General features: G+C 46.3%; 1 protein-coding gene across 1 annotated transcript; it reads left to right on the top strand.

Moving 5' to 3' along the window:
• Positions 1-82: 82 nt before the first annotated feature.
• Positions 83-7,335, top strand: LOC133346514 (uncharacterized). The gene is made up of 2 exons (XM_061558152.1): positions 83-6,325; positions 6,479-7,335. The coding sequence occupies exons 1-2, from the start codon at positions 4,125-4,127 to the stop codon at positions 6,858-6,860; spliced, it is 2,583 nt and encodes an 860-aa protein (XP_061414136.1). The 5' UTR covers positions 83-4,124; the 3' UTR covers positions 6,861-7,335.
• The last annotated feature ends 8,706 nt before the right edge of the window (positions 7,336-16,041 follow it).

Below are 16,041 nucleotides of genomic sequence, written 5' to 3'. Positions count from 1 at the left end.
ATTTTACGTTAAAAAAGTGTGTTTATTGAGCACATATTTGTTGGGATGCTGTTGTATACTAACCCTTCTTCCAAAATTGAGATTAATAATATTTGATGATATTTTTATATATTATCTTTTTACTTGTTTTTTTTAATGAATGAAACACACCAAAGCGCAGCAAACTGCAAAACACCAGGTGTTGTTAAGTAATGAACTGGAGGAGGGCTAGGATGGCAGAATTTGCAACCTTGCGTCAAGGAAAGATAAGGCCTGATGAACGGGCACATGTCACCCGTGCAGGCGGCAGAGACAGTGGGAGTGTCAGCCAGACATAGTTAAGGCAAAAAGCCCAACCATCCTGCATGGTTTTAAAGTAACGTCAAAATTCGAAATTCAACAACAGAGTAGGCTAAAGTATCGATCCTCGCGCTCGCTCAAATTGGAGACCAGGCTGCGAGCTACATCAATGAACCATTGCCCATTTGCTAATCCAATACTGAATGTTAATATTACTGAAGTCAAAACGAATTCTATGACCTCAGCACATGGGCAAATAATAGGGCAGTGTCGACTCAAAGGCAATGGAAGAAAACAGAGGCGCCTTTGTCTAAATCACAACCACAGAAAGCCAGGAATCATCACTGATTGTGTGTTTAGGGATTCCGAGCTAGTTGGAACACGTGCACACAGGGGGGAGGTAGAAGTACGCCTTGTCCTCCTGCAGCTGAGGGAGCAAAGATAAACCCAAGAAGGCCAAGAAATTAAATTAAGTGGGTCAGCTCAAGGCTGTGTGCACAGGGGAGGGAGCTGATTTAAACAACCCTGCACGTCTGAACGTGAGGGGGCCCTGGACCTGAAATTAAGAATAACACTCCCAGAGCAGAAGGTGATGGCCACGGTGAGACGAGAATAAGAGGGTTGTATATCTCTCAAGGATGCAGACCCAGCTGAACAACAAGGCTGCGGGGGTCACCAGAAGTTCGCGTTCGCCTAGTTAAGACAAAAAGCTCAATCATTCTGTATTGCTATTAAAGTAACGTTAAAGTCGGAATTTAACAACAGGGTAGGCTAAAGTTTGATATTCACACCCACTCCAATTAAACCAGGTCACAAGTTACGCCTACTGAACCATCACCATCATTAAGTCAATATGAAATGTTATTTCCATACTTTAATACTTTCTATACAACTCGACCCGAAGCATATGCATGAAAAGACAAAAGTAAAACTTATGAAAAGCCAGGATAACGGGATGAATCACCACCAGGTCGAATATAAATACATAATAAAAAACGATGTTAAACCCAGGGTCGGAGAGAAAGGGAGATCCCGGCCGTCTTTGTATCTCCGCAGCGCGGGATAGGAGTGTGTATACGCTCGGGGAAACACCTCCACTTGAGTCAAGCACCACGATGGGAAACGACAGACCTTAGGTTACATACAGAATCATAACTGTGAAATAGTAAGGGACAAATGTTAACTTAAAACTTCTTAACCATTTCTTTGTGCGCCGGGTCGGAGAGAGTGTTGCCCCTCCCTCCAGGTGGTGCAACACGAACAAAGACGCCTATGAGACGATTTGTAACGTCTGTGTTTTGGGTTCATGAAGAAGGCCAGACAAGAGATAATATTGCACCCAGACAGAGAGACGACCTCGAGGCAATTTGTAACATCTGATTGTTTGCTCGTGGGTTTTATGGAGGGAGTGTGACAACGGAATATTCAGTGGGTGATGCACACAAGGACATACGGACATACGGACACACACATGGACACACCTGCCTACGGACAAATCCTGACAGCAAAAATCGAAAGAAGCCCCGCCTTGTGGGCGGGATCCAGGGGGATTTTTCGGCATAAAGGAAAGGATCCTGAGCATTGGAAACTAGTGCGACCAGCGGGTCGGCTCACGTGGGGGGTGCGACCAGCGGGTCGGCTCAGGAGCGAGCTCGACCGGGAGGGTCGGCTCAGGAGCGAGTGCGACCAGCGGGTCGGCTCGACTCATCTTCAGCTCGTCTGGGACTCAGCCGAGTTCGATCGGCTTACCAAAGCCGGCTCTCGGGGCTCGACTCAAGCGGCTCCCCATCTCCTCTGCAGGCGGGCAAGACCCGCTTAACAGCTCAACTCGGCCTGCGTGGGTCAACCTCTGCCGAGTCGGAGGTCTCTGCTGCCGCCGGAGTGGTGAGGGTCGCGGTTTGGCGACGAGGCTCCGTGCACACGACGACCCAACACTGCACGCTGCGAGCGAGTTGTGGGCGCCACCTACCGACCGGGTTCCGAACTGCGACAGCGTATCAACGGGCATCCGAACCAGTTCACCACGGTGACAGGGGAGCGACAGATACGTATGACGCGCACCGCCCCCTCACCACACGACCACCAGGCGTCTGTTTGACATAAAGAATCGACTCCGAACACTGACTATTCAAGACAACTCTTACCACTCAAACACACTCGAACCCATAAGCCATCTGTGGCTGGGAAGGCATCACAACGAGACCGAGTGATGGCCATCCGTCGTTTATAAGAGTATTCGTAATTTTTATCTTTAATATTTAGTGGGCTGTACTCTTAATCGCATAAATTCCCAACAGATCCATCAATACGAACTGATTCTTGGCACCTCCTTCCGCCGAGCCACGCTCACGTGGGGAGTGGTGGCCCACCGGATCCTTATCAGGTGATCTGGTCCCCAATTAGTAAACTTGGTATAAGATAACGATCTTCGGAAAAGGAGCACCGTCGCAGGCCCTTACTCCGAGCCGTTCTGTTGTCAGATAACCTGCCGATGTATCTGTTGAGATTGGTGCCTTTAAGAATAATAACTGTTTTTGATTGTGTTTTTTTTATCGCCGTATAATCTTTCAAGTATCTTTCAGTCATAATCGCCGCACGTACTCGCATCCTCTACAGAATATTCAACTGTCCCGTGACCCAAGGTGCTAACAACGTGATAAGGGTTGCGTATGATCAATAAGGAGTGCGGTACTGCGTGAACAATATTGAGTATAATCATTCATTAACGTTAAGGTTTTCTTAGCATAGTATTTGCATATTTTAACGACTCTCTCTCTCACTAACAACCATCGCGTTATGCGGGATCCATGTGCCGTTGTCAAAGTGAAATCAGACAATCGTTGATGATACTGTATTGATGCCGTGTTGACGTTCCGGGATTGAGAGTTCGCATACTATATCATAGTTAAGGTTGAATTAGTAATAAATTGATCAATACAGAAGTGGTTGTGTGATTCTTTCCTGAAATCTATGCATAAGATCTGCTTCTGCGTCGAGATCTGAACTTGGTGACCTTAATAAACACACTAATACATACTCAGTAAATGTTAAAGCGATAACGGGGTGAACCGGGGACCTAAAATATAACCACGAATACACACTCTGGGAATGTTAAAGCGAGAATGAGACGAACCTAGACAACGATGCCGAGTTAATCTAAGTTAATCTTGCATACTTACACCACACCTGCATAACTGCATACGATTAATTGCCTTATTCCGATCGATAACCCACCCTCGTCACTGAGGCGGGGTCTGGTTATCATAACGACTTGCATTATCATAATTACACCCACTCGCATAATTAATACGATTACCTCTCGAATTGGCATAATTAAAATGTGCATAATTACATAAATTAACATATTTCCGGATAATTACACATTTGGCCAAATTTCATTTAATTATTATTATTTTCACTGAATATTCATAACCCACATATACAACATAATAATTTCACCCACGCACGCATACAACATAACAAATTTTGATAACCAACATATACAACATAATGGGTGGCGTCGTCCGGGATCTCTCGCAGACAGTTTATGCATGAATTCAGGAACGAATCACTGTTGTGTTAATCAAAGTGTTGTGAACTAACGTTGCCTTGTGATTGTAAACGGGGGTATACAAACAAAACGCGCTCTGAAGGGAAATACCAGAGTAGCAGAGTATAACAAAGACAGCTGGGCTGAGATTATTTGCTCGAGTTGAACTGACGCATCCTGTGATACAATTGTTTATATGTGCTCTGAAGGGGAATTCTAGAGTAACTCACGACGCACATGAGATGTTAGAATTAAGATACACTCTTAAGTCTATTAACCACACTACATAATAGAGATGGCACAGGATCCACAACATTCTGAGTTTGACACACCAACGCATAACACTGATACAGAGTGGACCTCTGAGGAGGAGATGGAATCTATGGAAAAACAATATCGGGAATTTGTGTTAAAACGTACTGGACGGACTGCTAGCCAGCAGACGGAGCAGAGAGATATATGGGAGGGGAGCCATACAGAAGATGTTAAGGCCCATAGAAGGAAACTACTTAAGGATGTGATGAAATGTGGCAAAGCCAAACGTGACGTAAAAATTGCAGAAATAGCGAGGGTAGACTCGTATCTCCTCGCACAGACAGACAGAGAAAGATTATGGAATGAGGAAAAATTTGAAAGGGAGAGACAAGAGAAACTGTCCTTAATGGTGCAGGTAGAGCGTCTGCACGCCCTCGTGAGAGAGAAAGAATCCGCACTAAATGCACCAGTGAAACACCCAGACGTTGATATACAGAACACATACGGGAGTAACAATTTACCACACTCCGAGCCACGTGGACGTAGCCCAGGGCCAGATCTCACAACGAGTATGGCTACTATGCAAAGCAATTTTGATAAAGTAACACCCTCGCAAATCGAGGAGAGAGAAGAGGAAATAATAATACAAACGGGAAAACATGAGGCCGACCACCCCAACGTTAGAGAGAGACAAATAATTAACCCTAAGTCATCAGGATACACTGTAATGATAGAGCGGAAAAGGGCGGAGCTGGTGCAAGACGGGAAACATGACATAAACAGCACACCAGGCAGACGCACGCTACGCAAGTATGGCCGACATGATGCAGATGACAAAGACAGCTCACCAGAGAAACGCACCTCGCACAAACACGACCAACACGACACGGGTAACAGGAGCTCACCAGAGAGACGCACATCACACAAGCATGAGCCATGGGATAAGCAGAAATCACCGAGCCAAGTTGACCCACGTAACAGGTGCAAAAGGCACTACAAAAGTTATGTTAAGCAGAGCCACCGTGATGGTGACGGCTCATCTGACACTGACTCCTCTGACGATGACCAATACGACATGGGTAACAGAGAGAGCTCACCAGAGGGACGCATGACATGTAAAAATCACCCGTGCAAAACTACCCGCACCACAGATGACAGAGACAGGAATCCCGATAACCATGAAGCACGAGACAAACATAAATGCAACACCTCACCTAGCAGGCACCACACACGTAGTAGGCAGCATGAAGGTCAAGGACAAAAACACTCACCACATAGACACCGCTCAAGGAGATCACGCACACCAACCCACAAGCACGAATCACAAGACCCACATAAGGAAAACAAGAGACACAAGCAACGGGACAGATACGAATCCTCGGACAGAGGGAGATCACGACACAGACACGGGACACATGACAACAGTGATAGTGGAGACAAGGGTAGCTCAAGGGAGCACTCCTCAGGAACCGACACCACTGATGACGAACAACACACTTTAAACAGTAAGACACTAAAACTAATGGACAAAGCACTCGTGAGAATTCCCTATTTCGATCCACATAACAAGAACAGGGATATACACACTCACATAGCTACAGTAGAACAGGAGGCTAAGATCCGGGGTCTGGGTAAATCAGCAGAAAAGGCATGTTTATTATCAAGGAGCCTACATGAACCCGCCAGACCATGGGTAGCCTCCCTGCCAAATAGGGTGAAGAGTGACTTTAAACAACTGAGCCTGACAGTGATTCGGAAATTTGGAGAATATTCGACACTCACTGAAGGGTTTTATGCTGTAAAATCGATGACCCAGGGCATGGACCAAGATCCACGTGACTACCTCGTACAATTTAAAAGAGCGTATTACGCAGGCGATGTGAATCAATACCACGAAGGAGATAAAATGTTCAAAATTATGTTTTTTGAATCCTTGAGCCCAGAGATTACAGAAAGGGTGAGAATGGTTTTGAATCCAGAAACCGCATCCTTACGCCGCATAGAGAGCAAGGCGTACATGGCATGGTTATACAGAGCTAAGAATCATAATTCGGATCCAGAACACAGGGAGAGGGATAAAGAACCCAGCCTCTCAGAGAGGAATAAAAATCACCGAGCAGTCCCACCATGCAGGGAGCAGCAAAAACGCACGCACACATGGCAAAATAACCCAGAGAGAGGTTGGCACGAGAATGAGAGCGGCACAAAGCCGAACATTCAGGAGAATCGCAGGAGGGAGAGGTTAAGGGCAGAACCATATCAACACCCCATGCCCCGACATGCGCAAGGTCAAGATTACCCACAGGGATGGCGAAGTAACAATCCAGGAAAAATTTGGCACCCAAATGGGAAAAACACTGGGCCAAGGGTGTACGAGAATCGTAGGAGGGAGAGGTTCAGAACAGAACCATATCAACACCCCATGCCACGACACACGCAAGGTTCAAATTACGCACAGAGATGGCAAGATAACCACCTAGCGGGAAGGTGTTACACAGACCGCGGAGGTATGGATGCGAACATTCAGGAGAATCGCAGGATGGGAGGTCAAACACAATCGATCCAATTCCGGCCAATTCCTCCACCGGCTATACCAGGAGGGAATAGAGGAATAACACAGAATGCGGTCCAAATACATGATAAACAACCCACAGTGAGCGCGAGCGAGCGGCCAACACGCGCCCCACCCGCCGAGGTGTTAAACCCGGAGCTCAATGTGAAATACAGGCAGGCTGCAAGTGACAGGGCGGGCAAACACGTGGACAGTGATACGTAAATGACGCGCGGATCGAATACAAGAACAGGGATGATCATACTAGTCCTGGCTATTCTAACCTTAACATACCATGTGGCCAAAATGAATGCCGAACTTAAAAGACTAATCGCAGGCACAAGCCACCTACCATTCAAGCCCAGGAACAGGGATAGAGCCAAGGCCTGATGATGCCACCCAAGAATAACCGTAGAAACTATCTTTTTAACGATATCTCCTATAACACGTAGTCAATAGAATAATTTTTCCCTCCCTTATCGTTTTACCTTCCTTTAGAATTTTTTTCTTTTTCTTTTTTCCTCTCTCTTGTCACATATAACCATGTTAAGTTGTGACACGTACGCGCGCGTTGTAAGGAATAGCAGCAAAACTTGAGGACAATCGATGGTTCATGATGGAAGAAGGGTATACATTTTTTTTAAAAATAACCCGTGGCCATTTAACCACTGGTCATTTTTAAAAGGGCGGAATGTTGTATACTAACCCTTCTTCCAAAATTGAGATTAATAATATTTGATGATATTTTTATATATGATCTTTTTACTTGTTTTTTTAATGAATGAAACACACCAAAGCGCAGCAAACTGCAAAACACCAGGTGTTGTTAAGTAATGAACTGGAGGAGGGCTAGGATGGCAGAATTTGCAACCTTGCGTCAAGGAAAGATAAGGCCTGATGAACGGGCACATGTCACCCGTGCAGGCGGCAGAGACAGTGGGAGTGTCAGCCAGACATAGTTAAGGCAAAAAGCCCAACCATCCTGCATGGTTTTAAAGTAACGTCAAAATTCGAAATTCAACAACAGAGTAGGCTAAAGTATCGATCCTCGCGCTCGCTCAAATTGGAGACCAGGCTGCGAGCTACATCAATGAACCATTGCCCATTTGCTAATCCAATACTGAATGTTAATATTACTGAAGTCAAAACGAATTCTATGACCTCAGCACATGGGCAAATAATAGGGCAGTGTCGACTCAAAGGCAATGGAAGAAAACAGAGGCGCCTTTGTCTAAATCACAACCACAGAAAGCCAGGAATCATCACTGATTGTGTGTTTAGGGATTCCGAGCTAGTTGGAACACGTGCACACAGGGGGGAGGTAGAAGTACGCCTTGTCCTCCTGCAGCTGAGGGAGCAAAGATAAACCCAAGAAGGCCAAGAAATTAAATTAAGTGGGTCAGCTCAAGGCTGTGTGCACAGGGGAGGGAGCTGATTTAAACAACCCTGCACGTCTGAACGTGAGGGGGCCCTGGACCTGAAATTAAGAATAACACTCCCAGAGCAGAAGGTGATGGCCACGGTGAGACGAGAATAAGAGGGTTGTATATCTCTCAAGGATGCAGACCCAGCTGAACAACAAGGCTGCGGGGGTCACCAGAAGTTCGCGTTCGCCTAGTTAAGACAAAAAGCTCAATCATTCTGTATTGCTATTAAAGTAACGTTAAAGTCGGAATTTAACAACAGGGTAGGCTAAAGTTTGATATTCACACCCACTCCAATTAAACCAGGTCACAAGTTACGCCTACTGAACCATCACCATCATTAAGTCAATATGAAATGTTATTTCCATACTTTAATACTTTCTATACAACTCGACCCGAAGCATATGCATGAAAAGACAAAAGTAAAACTTATGAAAAGCCAGGATAACGGGATGAATCACCACCAGGTCGAATATAAATACATAATAAAAAACGATGTTAAACCCAGGGTCGGAGAGAAAGGGAGATCCCGGCCGTCTTTGTATCTCCGCAGCGCGGGATAGGAGTGTGTATACGCTCGGGGAAACACCTCCACTTGAGTCAAGCACCACGATGGGAAACGACAGACCTTAGGTTACATACAGAATCATAACTGTGAAATAGTAAGGGACAAATGTTAACTTAAAACTTCTTAACCATTTCTTTGTGCGCCGGGTCGGAGAGAGTGTTGCCCCTCCCTCCAGGTGGTGCAACACGAACAAAGACGCCTATGAGACGATTTGTAACGTCTGTGTTTTGGGTTCATGAAGAAGGCCAGACAAGAGATAATATTGCACCCAGACAGAGAGACGACCTCGAGGCAATTTGTAACATCTGATTGTTTGCTCGTGGGTTTTATGGAGGGAGTGTGACAACGGAATATTCAGTGGGTGATGCACACAAGGACATACGGACATACGGACACACACATGGACACACCTGCCTACGGACAAATCCTGACAGCAAAAATCGAAAGAAGCCCCGCCTTGTGGGCGGGATCCAGGGGGATTTTTCGGCATAAAGGAAAGGATCCTGAGCATTGGAAACTAGTGCGACCAGCGGGTCGGCTCACGTGGGGGGTGCGACCAGCGGGTCGGCTCAGGAGCGAGCTCGACCGGGAGGGTCGGCTCAGGAACGAGTGCGACCAGCGGGTCGGCTCGACTCATCTTCAGCTCGTCTGGGACTCAGCCGAGTTCGATCGGCTTACCAAAGCCGGCTCTCGGGGCTCGACTCAAGCGGCTCCCCATCTCCTCTGCAGGCGGGCAAGACCCGATTGACAGCTCAACTCGGCCTGCGTGGGTCAACCTCTGCCGAGTCGGAGGTCTCTGCTGCCGCCGGAGTGGTGAGGGTCGCGGTTTGGCGACGAGGCTCCGTGCACACGACGACCCAACACTGCACGCTGCGAGCGAGTTGTGGGCGCCACCTACCGACCGGGTTCCGAACTGCGACAGCGTATCAACGGGCATCCGAACCAGTTCACCACGGTGACAGGGGAGCGACTGATACGTATGACGCGCACCGCCCCCTCACCACACGACCACCAGGCGTCTGTTTGACATAAAGAATCGACTCCGAACACTGACTATTCAAGACAACTCTTACCACTCAAACACACTCGAACCCATAAGCCATCTGTGGCTGGGAAGGCATCACAACGAGACCGAGTGATGGCCATCCGTCGTTTATAAGAGTATTCGTAATTTTTATCTTTAATATTTAGTGGGCTGTACTCTTAATCGCATAAATTCCCAACAGATCCATCAATACGAACTGATTCTTGGCACCTCCTTCCGCCGAGCCACGCTCACGTGGGGAGTGGTGGCCCACCGGATCCTTATCAGGTGATCTGGTCCCCAATTAGTAAACTTGGTATAAGATAACGATCTTCGGAAAAGGAGCACCGTCGTAGGCCCTTACTCCGAGCCGTTCTGTTGTCAGATAACCTGCCGATGTATCTGTTGAGATTGGTGCCTTTAAGAATAATAACTGTTTTTGATTGTGTTTTTTTTATCGCCGTATAATCTTTCAAGTATCTTTCAGTCATAATCGCCGCACGTACTCGCATCCTCTACAGAATATTCAACTGTCCCGTGACCCAAGGTGCTAACAACGTGATAAGGGTTGCGTATGATCAATAAGGAGTGCGGTACTGCGTGAACAATATTGAGTATAATCATTCATTAACGTTAAGGTTTTCTTAGCATAGTATTTGCATATTTTAACGACTCTCTCTCTCACTAACAACCATCGCGTTATGCGGGATCCATGTGCCGTTGTCAAAGTGAAATCAGACAATCGTTGATGATACTGTATTGATGCCGTGTTGACGTTCCGGGATTGAGAGTTCGCATACTATATCATAGTTAAGGTTGAATTAGTAATAAATTGATCAATACAGAAGTGGTTGTGTGATTCTTTCCTGAAATCTATGCATAAGATCTGCTTCTGCGTCGAGATCTGAACTTGGTGACCTTAATAAACACACTAATACATACTCAGTAAATGTTAAAGCGATAACGGGGTGAACCGGGGACCTAAAATATAACCACGAATACACACTCTGGGAATGTTAAAGCGAGAATGAGACGAACCTAGACAACGATGCCGAGTTAATCTAAGTTAATCTTGCATACTTACACCACACCTGCATAACTGCATACGATTAATTGCCTTATTCCGATCGATAACCCACCCTCGTCACCGAGGCGGGGTCTGGTTATCATAACGACTTGCATTATCATAATTACACCCACTCGCATAATTAATACGATTACCTCTCGAATTGGCATAATTAAATTGTGCAAAATTATGTTTTTTGAATCCTTGAGCCCAGAGATTACAGAAAGGGTGAGAATGGTTTTGAATCCAGAAACCGCATCCTTACGCCGCATAGAGAGCAAGGCGTACATGGCATGGTTATACAGAGCTAAGAATCATAATTCGGATCCAGAACACAGGGAGAGGGATAAAGAACCCAGCCTCTCAGAGAGGAATAAAAATCACCGAGCAGTCCCACCATGCAGGGAGCAGCAAAAACGCACGCACACATGGCAAAATAACCCAGAGAGAGGTTGGCACGAGAATGAGAGCGGCACAAAGCCGAACATTCAGGAGAATCGCAGGAGGGAGAGGTTAAGGGCAGAACCATATCAACACCCCATGCCCCGACATGCGCAAGGTCAAGATTACCCACAGGGATGGCGAAGTAACAATCCAGGAAAAATTTGGCACCCAAATGGGAAAAACACTGGGCCAAGGGTGTACGAGAATCGTAGGAGGGAGAGGTTCAGAACAGAACCATATCAACACCCCATGCCACGACACACGCAAGGTTCAAATTACGCACAGAGATGGCAAGATAACCACCTAGCGGGAAGGTGTTACACAGACCGCGGAGGTATGGATGCGAACATTCAGGAGAATCGCAGGATGGGAGGTCAAACACAATCGATCCAATTCCGACCAATTCCTCCACCGGCTATACCAGGAGGGAATAGAGGAATAACACAGAATGCGGTCCAAATACATGATAAACAACCCACAGTGAGCGCGAGCGAGCGGCCAACACGCGCCCCACCCGCCGAGGTGTTAAACCCGGAGCTCAATGTGAAATACAGGCAGGCTGCAAGTGACAGGGCGGGCAAACACGTGGACAGTGATACGTAAATGACGCGCGGATCGAATACAAGAACAGGGATGATCATACTAGTCCTGGCTATTCTAACCTTAACATACCATGTGGCCAAAATGAATGCCGAACTTAAAAGACTAATCGCAGGCACAAGCCACCTACCATTCAAGCCCAGGAACAGGGATAGAGCCAAGGCCTGATGATGCCACCCAAGAATAACCGTAGAAACTATCTTTTTAACGATATCTCCTATAACACGTAGTCAATAGAATAATTTTTCCCTCCCTTATCGTTTTACCTTCCTTTAGAATTTTTTTCTTTTTCTTTTTTCCTCTCTCTTGTCACATATAACCATGTTAAGTTGTGACACGTACGCGCGCGTTGTAAGGAATAGCAGCAAAACTTGAGGACAATCGATGGTTCATGATGGAAGAAGGGTATACATTTTTTTTAAAAATAACCCGTGGCCATTTAACCACTGGTCATTTTTAAAAGGGCGGAATGTTGTATACTAACCCTTCTTCCAAAATTGAGATTAATAATATTTGATGATATTTTTATATATGATCTTTTTACTTGTTTTTTTTAATGAATGAAACACACCAAAGCGCAGCAAACTGCAAAACACCAGGTGTTGTTAAGTAATGAACTGGAGGAGGGCTAGGATGGCAGAATTTGCAACCTTGCGTCAAGGAAAGATAAGGCCTGATGAACGGGCACATGTCACCCGTGCAGGCGGCAGAGACAGTGGGAGTGTCAGCCAGACATAGTTAAGGCAAAAAGCCCAACCATCCTGCATGGTTTTAAAGTAACGTCAAAATTCGAAATTCAACAACAGAGTAGGCTAAAGTATCGATCCTCGCGCTCGCTCAAATTGGAGACCAGGCTGCGAGCTACATCAATGAACCATTGCCCATTTGCTAATCCAATACTGAATGTTAATATTACTGAAGTCAAAACGAATTCTATGACCTCAGCACATGGGCAAATAATAGGGCAGTGTCGACTCAAAGGCAATGGAAGAAAACAGAGGCGCCTTTGTCTAAATCACAACCACAGAAAGCCAGGAATCATCACTGATTGTGTGTTTAGGGATTCCGAGCTAGTTGGAACACGTGCACACAGGGGGGAGGTAGAAGTACGCCTTGTCCTCCTGCAGCTGAGGGAGCAAAGATAAACCCAAGAAGGCCAAGAAATTAAATTAAGTGGGTCAGCTCAAGGCTGTGTGCACAGGGGAGGGAGCTGATTTAAACAACCCTGCACGTCTGAACGTGAGGGGGCCCTGGACCTGAAATTAAGAATAACACTCCCAGAGCAGAAGGTGATGGCCACGGTGAGACGAGAATAAGAGGGTTGTATATCTCTCAAGGATGCAGACCCAGCTGAACAACAAGGCTGCGGGGGTCACCAGAAGTTCGCGTTCGCCTAGTTAAGACAAAAAGCTCAATCATTCTGTATTGCTATTAAAGTAACGTTAAAGTCGGAATTTAACAACAGGGTAGGCTAAAGTTTGATATTCACACCCACTCCAATTAAACCAGGTCACAAGTTACGCCTACTGAACCATCACCATCATTAAGTCAATATGAAATGTTATTTCCATACTTTAATACTTTCTATACAACTCGACCCGAAGCATATGCATGAAAAGACAAAAGTAAAACTTATGAAAAGCCAGGATAACGGGATGAATCACCACCAGGTCGAATATAAATACATAATAAAAAACGATGTTAAACCCAGGGTCGGAGAGAAAGGGAGATCCCGGCCGTCTTTGTATCTCCGCAGCGCGGGATAGGAGTGTGTATACGCTCGGGGAAACACCTCCACTTGAGTCAAGCACCACGATGGGAAACGACAGACCTTAGGTTACATACAGAATCATAACTGTGAAATAGTAAGGGACAAATGTTAACTTAAAACTTCTTAACCATTTCTTTGTGCGCCGGGTCGGAGAGAGTGTTGCCCCTCCCTCCAGGTGGTGCAACACGAACAAAGACGCCTATGAGACGATTTGTAACGTCTGTGTTTTGGGTTCATGAAGAAGGCCAGACAAGAGATAATATTGCACCCAGACAGAGAGACGACCTCGAGGCAATTTGTAACATCTGATTGTTTGCTCGTGGGTTTTATGGAGGGAGTGTGACAACGGAATATTCAGTGGGTGATGCACACAAGGACATACGGACATACGGACACACACATGGACACACCTGCCTACGGACAAATCCTGACAGCAAAAATCGAAAGAAGCCCCGCCTTGTGGGCGGGATCCAGGGGGATTTTTCGGCATAAAGGAAAGGATCCTGAGCATTGGAAACTAGTGCGACCAGCGGGTCGGCTCACGTGGGGGGTGCGACCAGCGGGTCGGCTCAGGAGCGAGCTCGACCGGGAGGGTCGGCTCAGGAACGAGTGCGACCAGCGGGTCGGCTCGACTCATCTTCAGCTCGTCTGGGACTCAGCCGAGTTCGATCGGCTTACCAAAGCCGGCTCTCGGGGCTCGACTCAAGCGGCTCCCCATCTCCTCTGCAGGCGGGCAAGACCCGATTGACAGCTCAACTCGGCCTGCGTGGGTCAACCTCTGCCGAGTCGGAGGTCTCTGCTGCCGCCGGAGTGGTGAGGGTCGCGGTTTGGCGACGAGGCTCCGTGCACACGACGACCCAACACTGCACGCTGCGAGCGAGTTGTGGGCGCCACCTACCGACCGGGTTCCGAACTGCGACAGCGTATCAACGGGCATCCGAACCAGTTCACCACGGTGACAGGGGAGCGACTGATACGTATGACGCGCACCGCCCCCTCACCACACGACCACCAGGCGTCTGTTTGACATAAAGAATCGACTCCGAACACTGACTATTCAAGACAACTCTTACCACTCAAACACACTCGAACCCATAAGCCATCTGTGGCTGGGAAGGCATCACAACGAGACCGAGTGATGGCCATCCGTCGTTTATAAGAGTATTCGTAATTTTTATCTTTAATATTTAGTGGGCTGTACTCTTAATCGCATAAATTCCCAACAGATCCATCAATACGAACTGATTCTTGGCACCTCCTTCCGCCGAGCCACGCTCACGTGGGGAGTGGTGGCCCACCGGATCCTTATCAGGTGATCTGGTCCCCAATTAGTAAACTTGGTATAAGATAACGATCTTCGGAAAAGGAGCACCGTCGTAGGCCCTTACTCCGAGCCGTTCTGTTGTCAGATAACCTGCCGATGTATCTGTTGAGATTGGTGCCTTTAAGAATAATAACTGTTTTTGATTGTGTTTTTTTATCGCCGTATAATCTTTCAAGTATCTTTCAGTCATAATCGCCGCACGTACTCGCATCCTCTACAGAATATTCAACTGTCCCGTGACCCAAGGTGCTAACAACGTGATAAGGGTTGCGTATGATCAATAAGGAGTGCGGTACTGCGTGAACAATATTGAGTATAATCATTCATTAACGTTAAGGTTTTCTTAGCATAGTATTTGCATATTTTAACGACTCTCTCTCTCACTAACAACCATCGCGTTATGCGGGATCCATGTGCCGTTGTCAAAGTGAAATCAGACAATCGTTGATGATACTGTATTGATGCCGTGTTGACGTTCCGGGATTGAGAGTTCGCATACTATATCATAGTTAAGGTTGAATTAGTAATAAATTGATCAATACAGAAGTGGTTGTGTGATTCTTTCCTGAAATCTATGCATAAGATCTGCTTCTGCGTCGAGATCTGAACTTGGTGACCTTAATAAACACACTAATACATACTCAGTAAATGTTAAAGCGATAACGGGGTGAACCGGGGACCTAAAATATAACCACGAATACACACTCTGGGAATGTTAAAGCGAGAATGAGACGAACCTAGACAACGATGCCGAGTTAATCTAAGTTAATCTTGCATACTTACACCACACCTGCATAACTGCATACGATTAATTGCCTTATTCCGATCGATAACCCACCCTCGTCACCGAGGCGGGGTCTGGTTATCATAACGACTTGCATTATCATAATTACACCCACTCGCATAATTAATACAATTACCTCTCGAATTGGCATAATTAAATTGTGCATAATTACATAAATTAACATATTTCCGGATAATTACACATTTGGCCAAATTTCATTTAATTATTATTATTTTCACTGAATATTCATAACCCACATATACAACATAATAATTTCACCCACGCACGCATACAACATAACAAATTTTGATAACCAACATATACAACAATGCACATGCATGTTTTATGCCCGAGTGCATTGTGGGATCGAACAGGTGGGCACTCTGGAGGTGCCTTCATGG

The sequence above is a fragment of the Lethenteron reissneri genome, chromosome 24, assembly GCF_015708825.2.
Source record: "Lethenteron reissneri isolate LAM-NWPU_2019-01 chromosome 24, ASM1570882v1, whole genome shotgun sequence".
In the NCBI taxonomy this organism is placed as follows: domain Eukaryota; kingdom Metazoa; phylum Chordata; class Hyperoartia; order Petromyzontiformes; family Petromyzontidae; genus Lethenteron; species Lethenteron reissneri.
Note: the sequence above shows the minus strand (reverse complement) of the source record. Positions and strands in the feature narration are given on the sequence as shown.